The sequence below is a fragment of the Mustela lutreola genome, chromosome 8, assembly GCF_030435805.1.
Source record: "Mustela lutreola isolate mMusLut2 chromosome 8, mMusLut2.pri, whole genome shotgun sequence".
Taxonomy (NCBI): Eukaryota; Metazoa; Chordata; class Mammalia; order Carnivora; family Mustelidae; genus Mustela; species Mustela lutreola.
The window spans coordinates 144,550,321-144,565,824 of record NC_081297.1 but is presented as its reverse complement, the minus strand read 5'-3'; the positions used below and the strand labels follow the sequence as shown (position 1 = coordinate 144,565,824).

Genomic DNA, 15,504 nt, shown 5'->3' with positions numbered 1-15,504 from the left:
AAATATAATAAAATAAAATAAATCTTTGGGTGCCTGGGTGGCTCAGTTGGTTGGGCCTCTGCCTTTGGCTCAGGTCATGGTCTCAGGGTCCTGACATCAAGCCCTGCATCGGGCTCTCTGCTCAGTGGTGAGCCTGCTTCCCTCGCCCCCCGCCTGCCTCTCTGCCTACTTGTGATCTCTCTGTGTCAAATAAAAAAAAACAAAAAACAAAAAAACAACCACTGATGCCCAAACCCTTCCCCCCAGAGATTCTGATTTAACTGGTCTTCAAGTGAGGCCTAACGAGGCAGATGTTTTTTAAGTCTCCCAGACGATCCTATTGTACGGCCAATGTTGAGAACGAGCAGGCTAGAGGTGGGAGAATGTCTCAGATCACCTGGAAGGCTTACTGTAAACACAGATTGCTGGGTCTTGGGAAAGGACTCAAGAGTGGAATTCTGACAAGTTTCCAGACGATGCCAGTGCTGCTGGTCTGAGGAGCGCCCTCAGAACCACTGGGGTAGCCTGCGGAGGCCACTTCGGGAGACGTGAAGTTGACAGAGAAAGATGGGGCCCAAGGTCATCTAGAGTGCTCCCATGGCTGGAGGAAGAAAAAGGGAAGCAGGCCCAGCAATGGAATCCTGGGTCACTGTGGGCCCAGGAGAAAAACCAAGACAGCGCGGCATCCCAAAGCCAAATGGAGAAAGCGACAAAACAATCATAAGTCTTCAGTAAGTGATTTATGGAGAGAAAACCACTATCATTGTGCCAGAGGGAAGCAGAGACGCTCCAGATTAGAAGCGAATAAAGAACACAAAAGGGCACAGAGTCAAAGCTGTGGGATGTCTGAGCGGTAGGAGAGCCGGGTCCCAGGGCATGATGGCCGCTGGGCAGGGCGGCTGCGGTCCGGGCCAGAGCCGAGCAGAAAGGACAGGGCTGCAGACACAGGCTTGGGAGTCGTGGAAGTGAGGGGAAGTGAGAGACGCTGGAGGCTGTGGGAGCAGACCAGACCACCGACAGCGGGGGAGTTAGAAGAGACATGAGCACAGCTGAAAGGGCTCTAAGAATGCTGCGGAGGAATGGGGGACTGCTGTGTCCTGAGCACTTCTGAGCCTTGGGATCGAGATGTGCTTAATCCCTTACAGGAACATCCCACTGTCCCCATCTTCCCTATGAAGAAACTGAGTTTCAGGGAGATGAATGAGATCCCAAGCCTACTCGAGCTGGTACGTGGCAGACCTGGGATTCAAATCTGTATCGGCCGTTTTCCAAAGCCCACGTCTTTCACCCCCTTGCTGGAGAGCAGGCCGCTTACTTCCTGAGTCACCTCAAGGCCACCAAGAAGATGGGCCACATCACCCCAGCCTTGCCCTCTAGCCAGATCCGGCTCACAGTCCCACCCCTGCACGGGGGGCACTGGCTCTCCCAGCTGGGATACTTGGTCTAGCGTAAGACAGATTAGTAAGTGGGGAGCTAAATGGGCTGCACGAATTGTTCAGATCTTTTCTTTTTTTTTTTTTTTTTTTTTTTTTTTTTTTTTTTTAAAGATTTTATTTATTTGTCAGAGAGAGAGAGAGAGGGAGAGAGTGAGCACAAGCAGACAGAATGGCAGGCAGAGACAGAGGGAGAAGCAGGCTCCCTGCTGAGCAAGGAGCCCGATGTGGGACTTGATCCCAGGACGCTGGGATCATGACCTGAGCCGAAGGCAGCTGCTTAACCAACTGAGCCACCCAGGCGTCCCTGTTCAGATCTTTTCAACCCCTGTCAAAAGCCTTCATTAAATCCCATCTGTTTCCTGCTGGGCATGTACTGACATCCCTAAACCGCACATGTGCTCTCGGGAAATAGGTAAGAGAATCACAATCAAGAAAAGGATGGGCAGCGAGCTTAGGGCTCGACTGAGGGGGCCAGGCCGATCTCCCCACCGCAGGGTCACGAGCGGGATCCTCTCGGGCACCGTGGCGCCGAGCAAGGGGTCGGGGCAAGACTCCCCAGACTCTAAACCTGGATCCACCGCCCACGACTTGGGGCCTCGGCCCATCACTTTCTTCTCCAGAAACCAAGGCCAACAGCAGCACCTACCTCACAGTTAGTAACAAGAGTTAAATGAGTCAACGACACACAAGACAACAGTGCCTGGCACATAGTGCGCGCTCAATAAATGTTACAGATTTTTTTTTTTTTTTTTTTTTTTACTTTTACCAACACGGAGTCATGAGGTGGCCTCCTTCAAAGACAGGTCTCAGAAGCCTGGCACTTTCCTCTCATGACAGAACCAGCCGAATCAGCCCTGCGGCAGCTGACACTATTCTAGGACATCTCTCAGACGTGGCTGCAACAAGGAGGCTAGGTCTGGAGAGGGGGCGAGGAAACGCAGCCACCCTTCTGGTCCGGAGCGAGAGCACTACGAGAAGCTCCCACGGAAAGAACCACGGGGCTCCGCCACAACCCTTCTTACGTGTCAGATCCACCACCTGCTCGGGCTCCATGAGATCCAAAGCCAGCGCCTCCAGGTTCCTGAAGTGTTGCTGCAGCACCGGGTTCTCGAAGCTGTCACTTCTAGTGGAATAGTCATAATAGCACAAATACATTAAAACATTGAAAATAATTTAAAATTATTCAATAAACCCGACTGAGGCAGCTCAGGCCTGGGGCTGGCTGAGGCAAACAGCCCAAATCAAATAGCAGGGAATATTGTCTCTTGAACCAACTTTTCTCTTCAATTTTCAGTTTTTTGGGAATCCAAAAGCTAATTTAAAAGCAAACACCGGGGCGCCTGGGTGGCTCAGTGGGTTAACCCTCTGCCTTTGGCTCAGGGCACGATCCCAGAGTCCTCTCTGCTCGGCGGGGAGCCTGCTCCCCCCTCCCTCCGCCTACTTGTGATCTCTCTCTCTCTCTGTCAAAGAAATAAATAAAATCTTTAAAAAAATAAAATAAGGGCAAACACCACGTGCCTGTCTGCCCCGAGAAGCAGAGGGCAGAGAGAGACAGGGAGGAGGCAGGCCCGGGGAAGTATGAAAACAAGACGCAGGAGAGGAGGTGGGACATGGGCACAGAAAGAACCTGAACGCTCTTCCTCCCCATACTCAGCAGCAGCCTGGGAGTAAGAGAATCCTCTCACCTCGGGAGACGGTTCCAGAAGAAAGCCTGAGACGGACCCACCGCTCACCTGTAGTTGAAACGGAGCTTCTGAATGATAGCCTTCATCTTATCTATCTGCTCTGGGTTCGCCATGACTTTCTCGGTAAAGGGCACCTTCCGCTTATCGTCCGCGTAGGGCAAGAAGACGAGCTGGAAGCCTGAGGAAGGGGGAAAAGCCTCCTGAGATTTGACTTTATGAAAGGTTCCAGTTACAGAGCTGTCATTTGTCTCTCAACTCCAAGTTTGTCCTTCTACGATCTGTGACCCTGGGGCAGGGACCCTGCCACCCCTGCGTCTCCTTTACCAACTGACCCTGTGAGCATCTGCCCGACCGATTCCCTCTGGAGCCTGCAGAGCGGACAGGGAGGGAGGAGTACCCCTTCCCGCGCCCTCCCGTCCCTGCCGCCCCCTCCCCCCGCCATGGCTCCTTGCCAGGGCCCTTCACCTGCCTGGCGGTCGGTTCCAGCCTCTGGCTTTCTTGACACACCCCGAGCCAGCTGGGCAGCGCCCCCACCCTTTCTGAGGCCCGCCTCTGCGCTTCAGCCTCTCCGCTCGGTTCCCACACCCCCAACCCACGTTAGAGGGAAAGAGGAAAGGTTATCAGGCTGTTCCTGTAACAGGTTCTAAGAGACTCGAAAATCTGGACTGGAACCAGCGGCTGCTGCCAGGGGAAGGGCCCTTGCTGGCAAGGCCAACAGTGCTGAGCAAAAGGAAGAAACAAGTCCCTTTGCTCTCCGCTGCCCGAGGCTCCCATGAGCACCCACTAGTGACACAGTCTGACAGTCAGGGGTGGAGGAGGAAACTGGTCTGGAGAGCATCAGCCTCAGCAGCACCGAGTGTAACAGGGGAATCTGGAGCTGAGAGACAGCCGCCTACTGACGGACATACAGAGCTCTTCCTCAGCACCCTGATGACCAGGGTTACAAACAGAACATTTTTGGGTGCCTGGGTGGTTCAGTGGGCGTCTAGGTGGCTCAGTAGGTTAAAGCCTCTGCCTTCGGCTCAGGGTATGATCCCGGGGTCCTGGGATCGAGCCCCGCATCCGGCTCTCTGCTCAGCAGGGAGCCTGCTTCCTCCTCTCTCTCTGCCTGCCTCTTTGCCTACTTGTGATCTCTGTCTGTCAAATAAATAAATAAAATCTTTTTTTAAAAAAAGAACCCAGGGCGCCTGGGTGGCTCAGTGGGTTAAGCCGCTGCCTTCGGCTCAGGTCATGATCTCAGAGTCCTGGGATCGAGTCCCACATCGGGCTCCCTGTTCAGCAGAGAGCCTGCTTCCCTCTCTCTCTCTCTCTCTGCCTGCCTCTCCATCTACTTGTGATTTCTCTCTGTCAAATAAATAATAAATAAAATCTTTTAAAAAAAAATAAAATAAAATAAAAAAAGAACCCAAATATAACATTTTTTTTTAAAGATTTTATTTATTTATTTGACAGAGAGAGATCACAAGTAGGCAGAGAGAGAGAGAGAGGAGGAAGCAGGCTCCCTGCTGAGCAGAGAGCCCGATGCGGGACTCGATCCCAGGACCCTGAGACCATGACCCGAGCCGAAGGCAGCGGCTTAACCCACTGAGCCACCCAGGCGCCCCCAAATATAACATTTTTGAAGAATTACTTTACAGTTTACTTTTATTAGCGTGGCTTATTGTCTTAGGCACTTTCACAGTTATTAACTTGTTTCACATGGGAAACAACCGAAAAGTAAGATGTTCCAGAATTCTCATCTTCACAGATACGGAATGTAAGTCAAAAGGTTAAATGAATGCCCAAATCGGCCAGGTAACAAGTGGCAGGGATGGGCCTGAAATAAGAGAAAGTAAGCTTTCCCACACGTAAGGATAAGTCAAGTCTGACTTCAAAACCCACAGTCTTTCTGCTCTACCTCATTGCCTTAGTATATGCAGAGGGTAAACCAAACACCAAACACTGCAAAGGTATCTAACAATGGCATTTAGTAAAGGTGCAGCAGTTGCGCCATAAACTTTGTCAGTAACCTGCCAACAGTCCCTATGCAGCCAATTCTTTAATGGTGGCTGCAGAGCTGCCTTGCATAGTTGCACATGCCGTGCACTGCACAACCATATTTGGCAGTTTTACCTGGTTCTGCATCAAATTCACCTGTGAAACCCTAAAATTTCCCAGACCCTATTCCTGGAGACTCTGGTTGAGCAGGTCTGAGTTAGGATCCTATAAGGGATTCCAAAGTCTGAGCAAGGTTCAGAAGCACTGAAAAGATCTCTTCCACATACCTGGGGGAGTCACCTGAATTTTCTGCTTATCCAGCTCCTCTTCCTGTGGCAACAAGGCCACAAAATAAGGAGGAATGTTCTGACGGGCGGTGTATCGACACACTGCCATGACCTCCTTCTCCAGACACTTGGTGAGGAGAGCATGGAACAGGGTTGAGCTCCCTGGAAAACAAACATCCCCGGAGTCTGCATCCCAAAGGTATCTCCTCCCAGGTTACAAGCCTATGATTTCTCTTCGATTTTCTTAAAAGGGCTTACGATACTTCATTAGGTCAAGTGTGATGAGCCCAAAGCTGAAAGGAAAGTGGGGCAGCAGAGGCACAGAAAGGAAAAGGAAGGAAAGCAATGAGAGGCTAAATACCTCAAACCCCCATTTCAGAGTGTGAATTATTAACATCAGTTCACTTGCACTATCTTTAGACTAATGTTGTAAGCCCCAGTTACTAATAAAAGCCAGCCAGGTCAAATACAGGGGCCGGTTAGCTACAGCACAGAGGAATTTAGGTCTGGACAGCACAAACACAATGACCTAGTTCACAGCATCTTTAACTGCCAACACTAGGGGAGAAACTGGGTTTTTGTTTTTTTAACTCTCCATCTGATGCCTCAAAGGAAGACTTCCATAGGAAGTAAGCTTTAAAAATTCTAATTCCATATCCTCCCCTGGATATTCACAAAGCATATTAGTGTATTATAGGCCCTAAAGAAACATCTTTAACTTTGTTTAGTCCCAAATTTCCACAACTTATCTGAGCACGAAACACTTTTAGAATGCCCCCTTAATATGTCCTACCCAGGCTCCAAGCAAGACGGCCTTCTGTGACTCATGCATTTACCCTTGGTCCACACCACATACCATTCACCAGGGACTCCTCGGGGTACACGAACAGGGAGGGCCTCAGGTGATGGTGTTTCTTCAGCATTGTCAAGGGCTTGAAACCGATGAGAATCAAACCTGGTTCATCAAAGCGTTTCAGCTCTTCTGTTTCCTCTTTCTCTAGTACAATCTCACGACTCCCATAGCTCTACAGGAAGGGGAACACAAGAGCCACATACACAGGCTACGTGGAGATGCAAAGTGATTGCCACACGACACTAGCAAGTTAAAATCAACTTTCTTTTAAGGAACAGGAAGATGGCTCACCAAGGACATCTTCCTGCTACCACAGGGAATGAACAGTTAGTTACTAAGGGCCAGCCAGACACCTTACACTCATCACGCAATTCATCTTCTGTGTCTTGGTAGATGTTAAAAACTGCTATACAGATGAATGAACTGAGTCTCGATGGTTGATAACTTGCTCCAGGTTATATAACTGAATTGGGCTTTAAGCCACCATCTCTCAGGTGCTGAAGGGCCATTCTCTTCGGGCATTTATCTCTTCCCTTAGTTAACATATACCGAACCCTCAGCATCGTCCCCGACCCACAAAAGAAGCTCGAACCACACCTACTGATCGAGAAGACCTATGTCAGGTATTGGGGTAGGTCTGAGCAGACACGCACATTAAGTATTACTTCCAAACTTTAGTTTTGGATTATGGTCCTAGATATACAACTGGTAACAGAACTTAGCGAGAGTCAAATTTGAGTTTAACGAATAAAACAGAGCCCTCAAGTTTTTTTGAAGGCACACTGGATCAAGAAAGAAACTCCATAGGGTGCCTGGGTGGCTCAGTCGTTAATCGTCTGCCTTCAGCTCAGGTAATGATCCCAGGGGCCTGGGGTTGAACCCTGCATCAGGCTCCCTGCTTGGTAGGAAGCCTGCTTCTCCCTCTCCCACTCCCCCTGCTTGTGTTCCCTCTCTCGCTGTGTCTCTCTCTGTCAAATAAATAAATAAAATCTTTGGAAAAAAAAAAAAGAAACTCCATGACCAGAAGAGCGACTGCCTATGAATAAACCAACATGAGTAACTAGTTACTTCCAAAATGGAAGAGGAAATGTCTAGTCTTTTCCTTCCAAAAGTAGGGCAAAACACTCCAGCTTGAGATTTGTGCTCCAAAAAATATCTCATGAGTTGAATCAAAATAATAATTAATTTTAGTCACTTAGTTGATCCTTCTAGGTCCTGAACTTAGGCAAAAAATCTCAGATTCTTTCCCACATTTTGCATAGTTAGGAAGGATGAGTCATGGGGTACCTGGGTGGCTCAGTGCCTTATAGCCTCTGCCTTGGGCTCAGGTCATGATCCCAGGGTCCTGGGATCGAGCTCCACATGGGGCTCTCTGCTCAGCAGGGAGCCTGCTTCCCCTTCCCTCTCTGCCTGCCTCTCTGTCTGTCAAATAAGTAGACAAAATCTTTAAAAAAAAAAAAAGGATGAGTCATTTGATTTTAATTTTAGACATCCAATCCTTCCACAGATTGAACAAAGGTAAGAGAACAAAGAAAGATAATGTTCTGCATTCTTAGTCCGTCCTTCAGATTAAGAAAGGCACGTGTATATCATTTCAAAGCACAGGAAAAAATTTGGTTCGGGGGAAAACAACTGCCCCCCCCCCCAAAAAAGTTCACTTCACAGCTAACAGCTTCCCTAGCTCTTCTCCCTAGTTATCGATAAAGCCTTTTCTACTACTGTACCCAAACAAGGAACTCGACTGTTAGAGCAGAATGCAGAGGGGTCAGGGGCTAAAGTTTCCACTGCCATTTTTTTCAAACGCTGGTTCTAACTCTCTAGCTGTCAAAGTATCAATGATTTAGACACTGGGGTGCTTGGCTGGTTCAGCTGGAAAAGTATGCAACTCTTAATCTTGGGGTTGTGACTTCAAGCCCTATGTCGCCTGTAGAGATTACTTAATTTTTTTTTTTTTTAAGATTTTTATTTATTTGGGGGCGCCTGAGTGGCTCAGTGGATTAAGCCGCTGCCTTCGGCTCAGGTCATGATCTCAGGGTCCTGGGATCGAGTCCCGCATCGGGCTCTCTGCTCAGCAGGGAGCCTGCTTCCTCCTCTCTCTCTGCCTGCCTCTCTGCCTACTTGTGATTTCTCTCTGTCAAATAAATAAATAAATAAATCTTTAAAAAAAAAAAAAAAAAAAAAAAAAAAAAGATTTTTATTTATTTGACAGAAAGAGATCACAGGTAGGCAGAGAGGCAGGCAGAGAGAGAGAGGAGGAAGCAGGCTCCCGGCTGAGCAGAGAGCCCGATGCGGGCCTCGATCCCTGGACCCTGAGATCATGATCTGAGCCGAAGACAGAGGCTTTAACCCACTGATCCACCCAGCGCCCTTTTTTTTTTTTTTTTTTTTTTTAAGATCTTATTTACTGGGGTGCCTGGGTGGCTCAGTCAGTTAAGCATCTGCCTTTGGCTCAAGTCATGATCTCAGGGTCCTGGGATGGAGCCCCATGTTGGGCTCCCTGCTCAGCATGGAGTCTGCTTCTCCCTCTCCCTCTGCCCCTCCCCCTGCTCCTGCTCTGTCTCACTCTCTCACTGCCTCTCAAATACATAAAAAAAATCTTTAAAACAAAAGATCGAGATGCCAGAGTTCCAAACAGGAATGGTTTTGTGTTCTAACAGCCTAGCTACAAAGACGTACACAGAAAAATATTTAACTGGTTAGGCTAATCACTGTCTCCCTCCCTGTTAACTCTTCAACGGGACAAAATTCAGTAAGAAGGCAGGCCTACCTGAGACCTCTTGGTGTCACTAGGCAGAAGCAAACTGCCCGTATTTACATTAAATGTCCGGGTCTTGGATTTCACTGGTTCATTGGTTTCCCGATAAAGCCTCACTGGAGGAGGTTTGACAGCCTTCTGGACCATATTATACATGCCGACAGTGAGTGCTATATCTTTGCTCAGCTTAAACTTCAACCTGGAGGAGAGAAAAACAAAAAGCCATGGACTGAAAAATTATGGTTTCCTAGCTAAAATTCTTTTGTGGTACCCAAGTCTTGTTTCATTCCCCCCAACAGTCCAAATTCCTCAGATATAAATATAACATGTTTAAATAATACAGTAGAGTTTGCGGAGCACCTGGGTGGCTCAGTGGGTTAGGGCCTCTGTCTTCGGCTCAGGTCATGATCCCAGGGTCCTGGGATCGAGCCCCGCATCGGGCTCTCTGCTCAGTGGGGAGCCTGCTGCCCCTTCTCTGCCTGCCTCTCTGCCTACTTGTGATCTCTCTCTCTGTCAAATAAATAAATAAAATCTTTAAAAAGAAAAATACAGTCGAGTTTGCTATAATAGTATCTCAGGGTCTAGATCACAAAAATTAGTTTTAGTATAGTTAAATACTTAAAATAATGATAAAGAGTGTACTGTAATAAAAATAATGATTGTTTTAGGGTGCCTGGGTGGCTCAGTCAGTTAAGTGTCCAACTCCTGATTTCAGCTCAGGTCACAGTCTCAGGGTCAGGGGATGTGAGATCAGGTACCTATGTCAGGTACACTGGGTTCCACACTCAGTGGGGAATTTGCTTCTCTCTGCCCACCCCCCAACCCCACCACACACTCTCTCTAAAACAAACAAAAAAAACCAAACAAACAAAGATTCTCTTCCTGTTCTTCTGCCCCTCCCCCACCAGACTCACACATGTTCTCTTTCTGTCTCTAAAAAATAAGGGGCCAGGGTGGCTCAGTCAGTTTAGCATCTGCTTTCGGCTCAGGCCCTGATCCCAGGGTCCTGGACTCGAGCCCTGTGTGGGCTCCTTCATCAGCGGGCAATCTGCTTCCCCCTCTCCCTCTGCCTGCTCCTCCCCCGCCAGTACTCTCTCTCTCTCAAATAAATAAAATCTTTTCAAAAGTAAAGATGAAAGTTAGTATGTTAACAAATAACTTAGGGCAGTGCTGGCACACAATAACCTTGTGATAACATAATTCCATTATTTGATTATAGTGAGAACATTAATCATTTTCTAGGCCTAAGGCATTATTAGTTCTCAAACAGTTCCAGTTTATTACTCCTTTCAAGTATCCTGTAACCATTCGTCCAAAGAATAATACTAACATTTGGGGATGCCTGGGTGGCTCAGTTGGTTAAGCCGCTGCCTTCGGCTCAGGTCATGATCCCAGGGTCCTGGGATCGAGTCCTGCATCGGGCTCCTTGCTCAGCAGGGAGCCTGCTTCCCTTCCTCTCTCTCTGCCTGCCTCTCTGCCTGCTTGTGTGTACTCTCTCTCTCTGACAAATAAATAAAATCTTTAAAAAAAAAAAAAAGAAAGAAAGAAAATACTAACATTTGTAAATAATCACTATGCCACGCACTCTGCCTGGGCTATCTGGGTTAGTCAATACAGCCGTCCTATGAGGAGGGACTATGTTTGCCCCCATTCTACAGAAGTCCAGAGAAGTTACGTGACTTGCCCCAGGTTGCCCAGCAGAAGGCGGGGACTACAATCCAAGCCAATCTGGCTCCAGAACCTACATTTTTTTTTTTTAAAGATTTTATTTACTTATTTGACAGAGAGAGAGAGAGAGAGAGAGATCACAAGCAGGCAGAGAGGCAGGTGGGGGCGGGAGAAGCAGGCCCCCCGCTGAGCAGAGAGCCTGATGTAAGGCTCGGTCCCAGGACCCTGAGATCATGCCCTGAGCTGAAGGCAGAAGCTCTAACCCACTGAGCCACCCCGGCGCCCCCAGGACCTACATTTAACCGCTATTTTATCCTCTCTGCCGTCCCCACCTAAACATGTGCTAGATTTCCAAATTGCAGTGACAATACTCCATTATTTCAGGAAGGGAGAAGAGATGCCAGCGTGTTTGTGTGAAGAAAAAGAAATCATTCCCAAGGGGCAAAGGAGAGAGCCAACAACCAAACTATAGCCGTTCGCAGTGGGCTACTATGTGGTTGCCCTGAAATCATTTCATGGGTTTTCTAGCAGAACTGTCAGTAACCTCCTGAAAACTCAAAAACTACCTATGGTCATGTTCCCCTATGTTGAGGAACCTAGTCGAAAACAAAAGCCTGACGTTAACCTTTCGAAAGCAACATGGGGGAGCCCTTGGGACTCTCATGGCAAAGTTCTCTAAGAGAAGGTAATTTAGGGGCGCCTGGGTGGCTCAGTGGGTTAAGCCGCTGCCTTCGGCTCGGGTCATGATCTCAGGGTCCTGGGATCGAGTCCCGCATCGGGCTCTCTGCTTGGCAGGGAGCCTGCTTCCCTCTCTCTCTCTCTCTGCCTGCCTCTCCATCTACTTGTGATTTCTCTCTGTCAAATAAATAAATAAAATCTTTAAAAAAAAAGAGAGAGAGAAGGTAATTTAGGGGCGCCTGGCTCCTTGGGTTAAGCCTCTGCCTTCAGCTTAAGTCATGATCTTAGGGTCCTGGGATCAAGTCCCATATTGGGCTCTCTGCTCAGCAGGGAGCCTGCTTCTCCCTCCCCTCTGCCTGCCTCTCTGCCTACTCATGATCTCTCTGTCAAATAAATAAATAAAATCTTTTTTTAAAAAATAAATAAAAGGGTCGCCTGGGTGGCTCAGTGGGTTAAGCCTCTGCCTTCGGCTCGGGTCACGATCCCAGGGTCCTGGGATGGAGCCCCGCATCAAGCTCTCTGCTCAGCGGGAAGCCTGCTTCCTTCTCTCTCTTTCTCTGCCTGCCTCTCTGCCTACTTGTGATCTCTCTGTCAAATAAATAAATAAAATCTTTTAAATAAATAAATAAGATTTTTTAAAAAGAGAAGGTAATTTAACAAGCTGGTTCCTGTTGATTTCAAGTTTGTAAGAAACCAGAATAACGCAACACCATGACAGTAACTAGCACTTCCGGAGTTTTTGCTCTAGACCAGGTATTACTGTTATCCCCAATTTACAGAGAAGCAAGCAGACGACATACTAGTGACTTCAGGTGAGGACAGCAGTAGGCCACAACTGTTTACACCAAGGAAGTGGAGAGCTGTGTTCTTCTGGAGAACTAGCCTACCCACTCTTGCCAGAGGAAGAGAAGCACATATGCAAACATGCTAGGCAGAGATAAAGCGAGTTTTCAGTGAGGCACACGGGGAGGCACCGCCCAGAGGTAAGGAGCCAAGGAAGCTTTGTCAAAGCAGCTGGGTGTTCCCAACCGGGCAGGGCCCTTGCAGGCGGTTGGCCCAGGTTCAGAGCGCACCTGCACAGCACACGCTTCTTGGTCTCCTTGGCGCGGACCTTCCTTAGCAGGTCCTCCAGTTTGCTGGATTCCTCAAAGTGAACCCCTAAGTCCTCATCCTCGGCTGTGCTGATGATATCTTGGTAAAACAAGGATATGTCAAAGCCCCCACGTTTCTTCAGGTGCATCAAGTCCAGGAAGATACCTGGAGCAAGGAAAACAACTTTCAGCAAGCGAGAATTTTTTTTTCAGTTAAACCTAAATACGCAAAGAACTAGATGGGTTATTAACATTTTCAGGACTTATAGACGCGCTAAGGGAATCAGCTGCTATAAGGGCAACTTATTCAATATTTTAATTTTATTTTTATTTTTTTATTTTTTATTTTTTTTTTTTTAAAGATTTTATTAATTTATTTGACAGAAAGATCACAAGTAGGCGGAGAGTCAGGCAGAGAGAGAGGAGGAAGCAGGCTCCCGCTGAGCAAAGAGCCCGATGCGGGGCTCGATCCCAGGACACTGAGATCATGACCTGAGCCGAAGGCAGCGGCTTAATCCACTGAGCCACCCAGGCGCCCCTAATTTTATTTTTAAATAGGCTCCACGCCCAACGTGGGGCTCGAACTCCCAACCTTGAGATCAAAAGTCACATGCTTTACTGATGGAGCCATCCAGGTGCCCTGAGCATTTACTTATTCAAACCATCACCATGCATGGTAGCATGAAAAGACAAGAAAAGCTCGCTCTAGTAGAGCTCTTTAGAAAACACACGGCCCCGGGGCGCCTGGGTGGCTCTGTGGGGTGAGCATCTGACTCTTGATTTCAGCTCAGGTCATGATCTCAGGGTTGTGAGCTCAAGCCCGGAGCCTGGAGTCCGGCTCCACACACAAGGCGGGCTGTTTGCGATTCGTTCCCTCTGCCCTCCCCGCACCCACCGATCACACACACACACTCTCTGTGTCTCTCTAAAACAAATAAATCTTAAAAAAAAAAAAAGAGAGGGGCGCCTGGGTGGCTCAGTGGGTTGAGCCGCGCCTTCGGCTCGGGTCATGATCTCGGAGCCCTGGGATCGAGCCCCGCATCGGGCTCTCTGCTCAGCAGAGAGCCTGCTTCCCTCTCTCTCTCTCTCTGGCTGCCTCTCCGTCTACTTGTGATTTCTCTCTGTCAAATTAATAAATAAAATCTTTAAAAAAAAAAAAAAAAAAAAAAAAAAAGAGAGAGAGAGAGAGAGCAAATGGCTTCATCATTTTCAGTAGGAATGTTACATAGGTGTCTCCCCCAGCATCACTTTATTCTTTCATTTCATACTCAGTGGAGAAAAAAGAAATGTTTGACATTAACTAGCAATAAGATTAAGTGTCGATTTAAAAGAACAGGGATGGGGCTGGGCGCCTGGGTGGCTCAGTGGGTTAAAGCCTCTGCCTTCGGCTCAGGTTATGATCTCAGGGTCCCAGGATCGAGTCCCTCACTGGGCTCTCTGCTCAGTGGGGAGCCTGTTTCCCACTCTCTCTCTGCCTGCCTCTCTGCCTACTTGTGATCTCTGTCAAATAAAATTTTTTTTTAATTTTTAAAAAATAAATAAATAAAAATAAAAGAACAGGGATGGGGTGCTTGCATGGCTCAGTCAGCTGACTGTCTCCCTTCAGCTCAGGTCATGATCCTGAGGCCCTGGGATAGAGCTCTGTGTGGGGCTCTCTGCTCAGCCAGGGAGCCTGCTTCTCCCCTGTCTGCTGTTTTCCCCAGTTGTGCACACTCTCTCCCTCTTTCTCTGTCAAAAAAAAATAAAAGCTTTAAAAAATAAAAACAGGGGTGCCTGGGTGGCTCAGTGGGTTAAAGCCTCTGCCTTCAGCTCAGGTCATGATCTCAGGGTCCTGGGATCAAGCTCTGTATCGGGCTCTCTGCTCAGTGGAGAGCCTGCTTCCCCCTCTTTCTCTGCCTGCCTCTCTGCCTACTTGTGATCTCTCTGTCAAATAAATAAATCTTTAAAAAATAAAAATAAAAATAAAAAATCAGAAAGGAACACAGAAGATGCCAACCTGTGTCACGGAGATCTCCAGCTTTGGTCCTGGCCCGGCTGGCTTTGGCACTGTCAAGGCCATGGGGGTCATCTTCATTGGTGAACAGCATGATCCTCTTATGGCTCATCTTGACCTGGACATCGCTAAAGAGGTTGGCGCAGACCCAGAGCACCTCACTCAGTGAGTAGTCAGACCCATGGCCAATTAGGTCTTGGAAATGTTCCTTCCCCTGCTCCCCTTTAAAATGGTCAAGCTCGAGCACTCGTTTCGCACCTGATCAAAGACAAGGAGTCAAACAGGCAGAAAAATCAGAACAGAGTTAATGTCCCATTTATATGGTAAACAGAAGAGCTGAGGTCCTGTTCTCACCCCAGAAGTGTTTAACCCACAAAGTGCACATCCCAGGAAGAACCCCCCTCTGCAGGAAAGCATACTCTTAGTCAACATGTCATCTACTTCCTTCTCCACATCCTTCTCTGTTCAGGGCAGTGACCTTCCAGTTTAAGGGAAAAGCTGATCTTACGCCTCTACTGACCTGGATTATCCAACTCCTGCAAGACGTAAATATTTTTGAAATTCACTGAATTTTTATCCTTCTCAGTACCATAGAACACCACTGCCAAGAGATCTTGATCACTGCTTATGATCTTATTGGTATACACACTCAGGATACACTGACAAAATCAAAATAAAAATTCAATTAATATTTAACTTACCATAAAATTTAAACTCCATAAGTGCCTGGGGCATAGTAGATGCTTAATATATTTGCTGAATCTGTCCATGGCGTTAGATTAAGGCCTGACTCCTACCTTCAGGAAAGTCATGAATCAGTGAGAAAGATGGGCATATATATTATGCTATAACAAAAGGCAAAGTGTGTTAAGTATGAGTAGTTCCTACCGCAAGAAATCAAAGAACTAGAAACACTTATTAGGGAGGAAATTCTGCTGTTAAGAAGGGAAAACAGCCCAGCATTGGAATCAGAAAACCTGACGTGAGTCCCACTAATGTCATTTACTGAACTGACTTGAGTTTGGACAGGCCATGTGATCTTCCCTCAAGTAGCCTGAGACCAAGAAACAGAAGGTACCTATGTAAAATAATTACCTATGCG

General features: G+C 47.7%; 1 protein-coding gene across 5 annotated transcripts in view; it reads right to left on the bottom strand.

Moving 5' to 3' along the window:
* XRCC6 (X-ray repair cross complementing 6) overlaps positions 1–15,504 on the bottom strand; it is a 37,425-nt gene that overhangs the window by 14,726 nt on the left and 7,195 nt on the right. For 3 of the 5 annotated variants that reach the window (XM_059187113.1, XM_059187112.1, XM_059187111.1), the window contains exons 4-11: positions 14,923–15,061; positions 14,406–14,660; positions 12,392–12,575; positions 8,985–9,171; positions 6,221–6,389; positions 5,365–5,526; positions 3,149–3,278; positions 2,438–2,538 (exon numbers count right to left, since the gene is read on the bottom strand). In XM_059187113.1, the coding sequence (XP_059043096.1) occupies positions 2,438–2,538; positions 3,149–3,278; positions 5,365–5,526; positions 6,221–6,389; positions 8,985–9,171; positions 12,392–12,575; positions 14,406–14,660; positions 14,923–15,061 (1,327 nt within the window). Of the gene's footprint in view, positions 1–2,437; positions 2,539–3,148; positions 3,279–5,364; positions 5,527–6,220; positions 6,390–8,984; positions 9,172–12,391; positions 12,576–14,405; positions 14,661–14,922; positions 15,062–15,103; positions 15,200–15,504 lie in introns of all 5 variants that reach the window. The other 2 variants (XM_059187114.1, XM_059187115.1) reach the window with 2 other exon arrangements.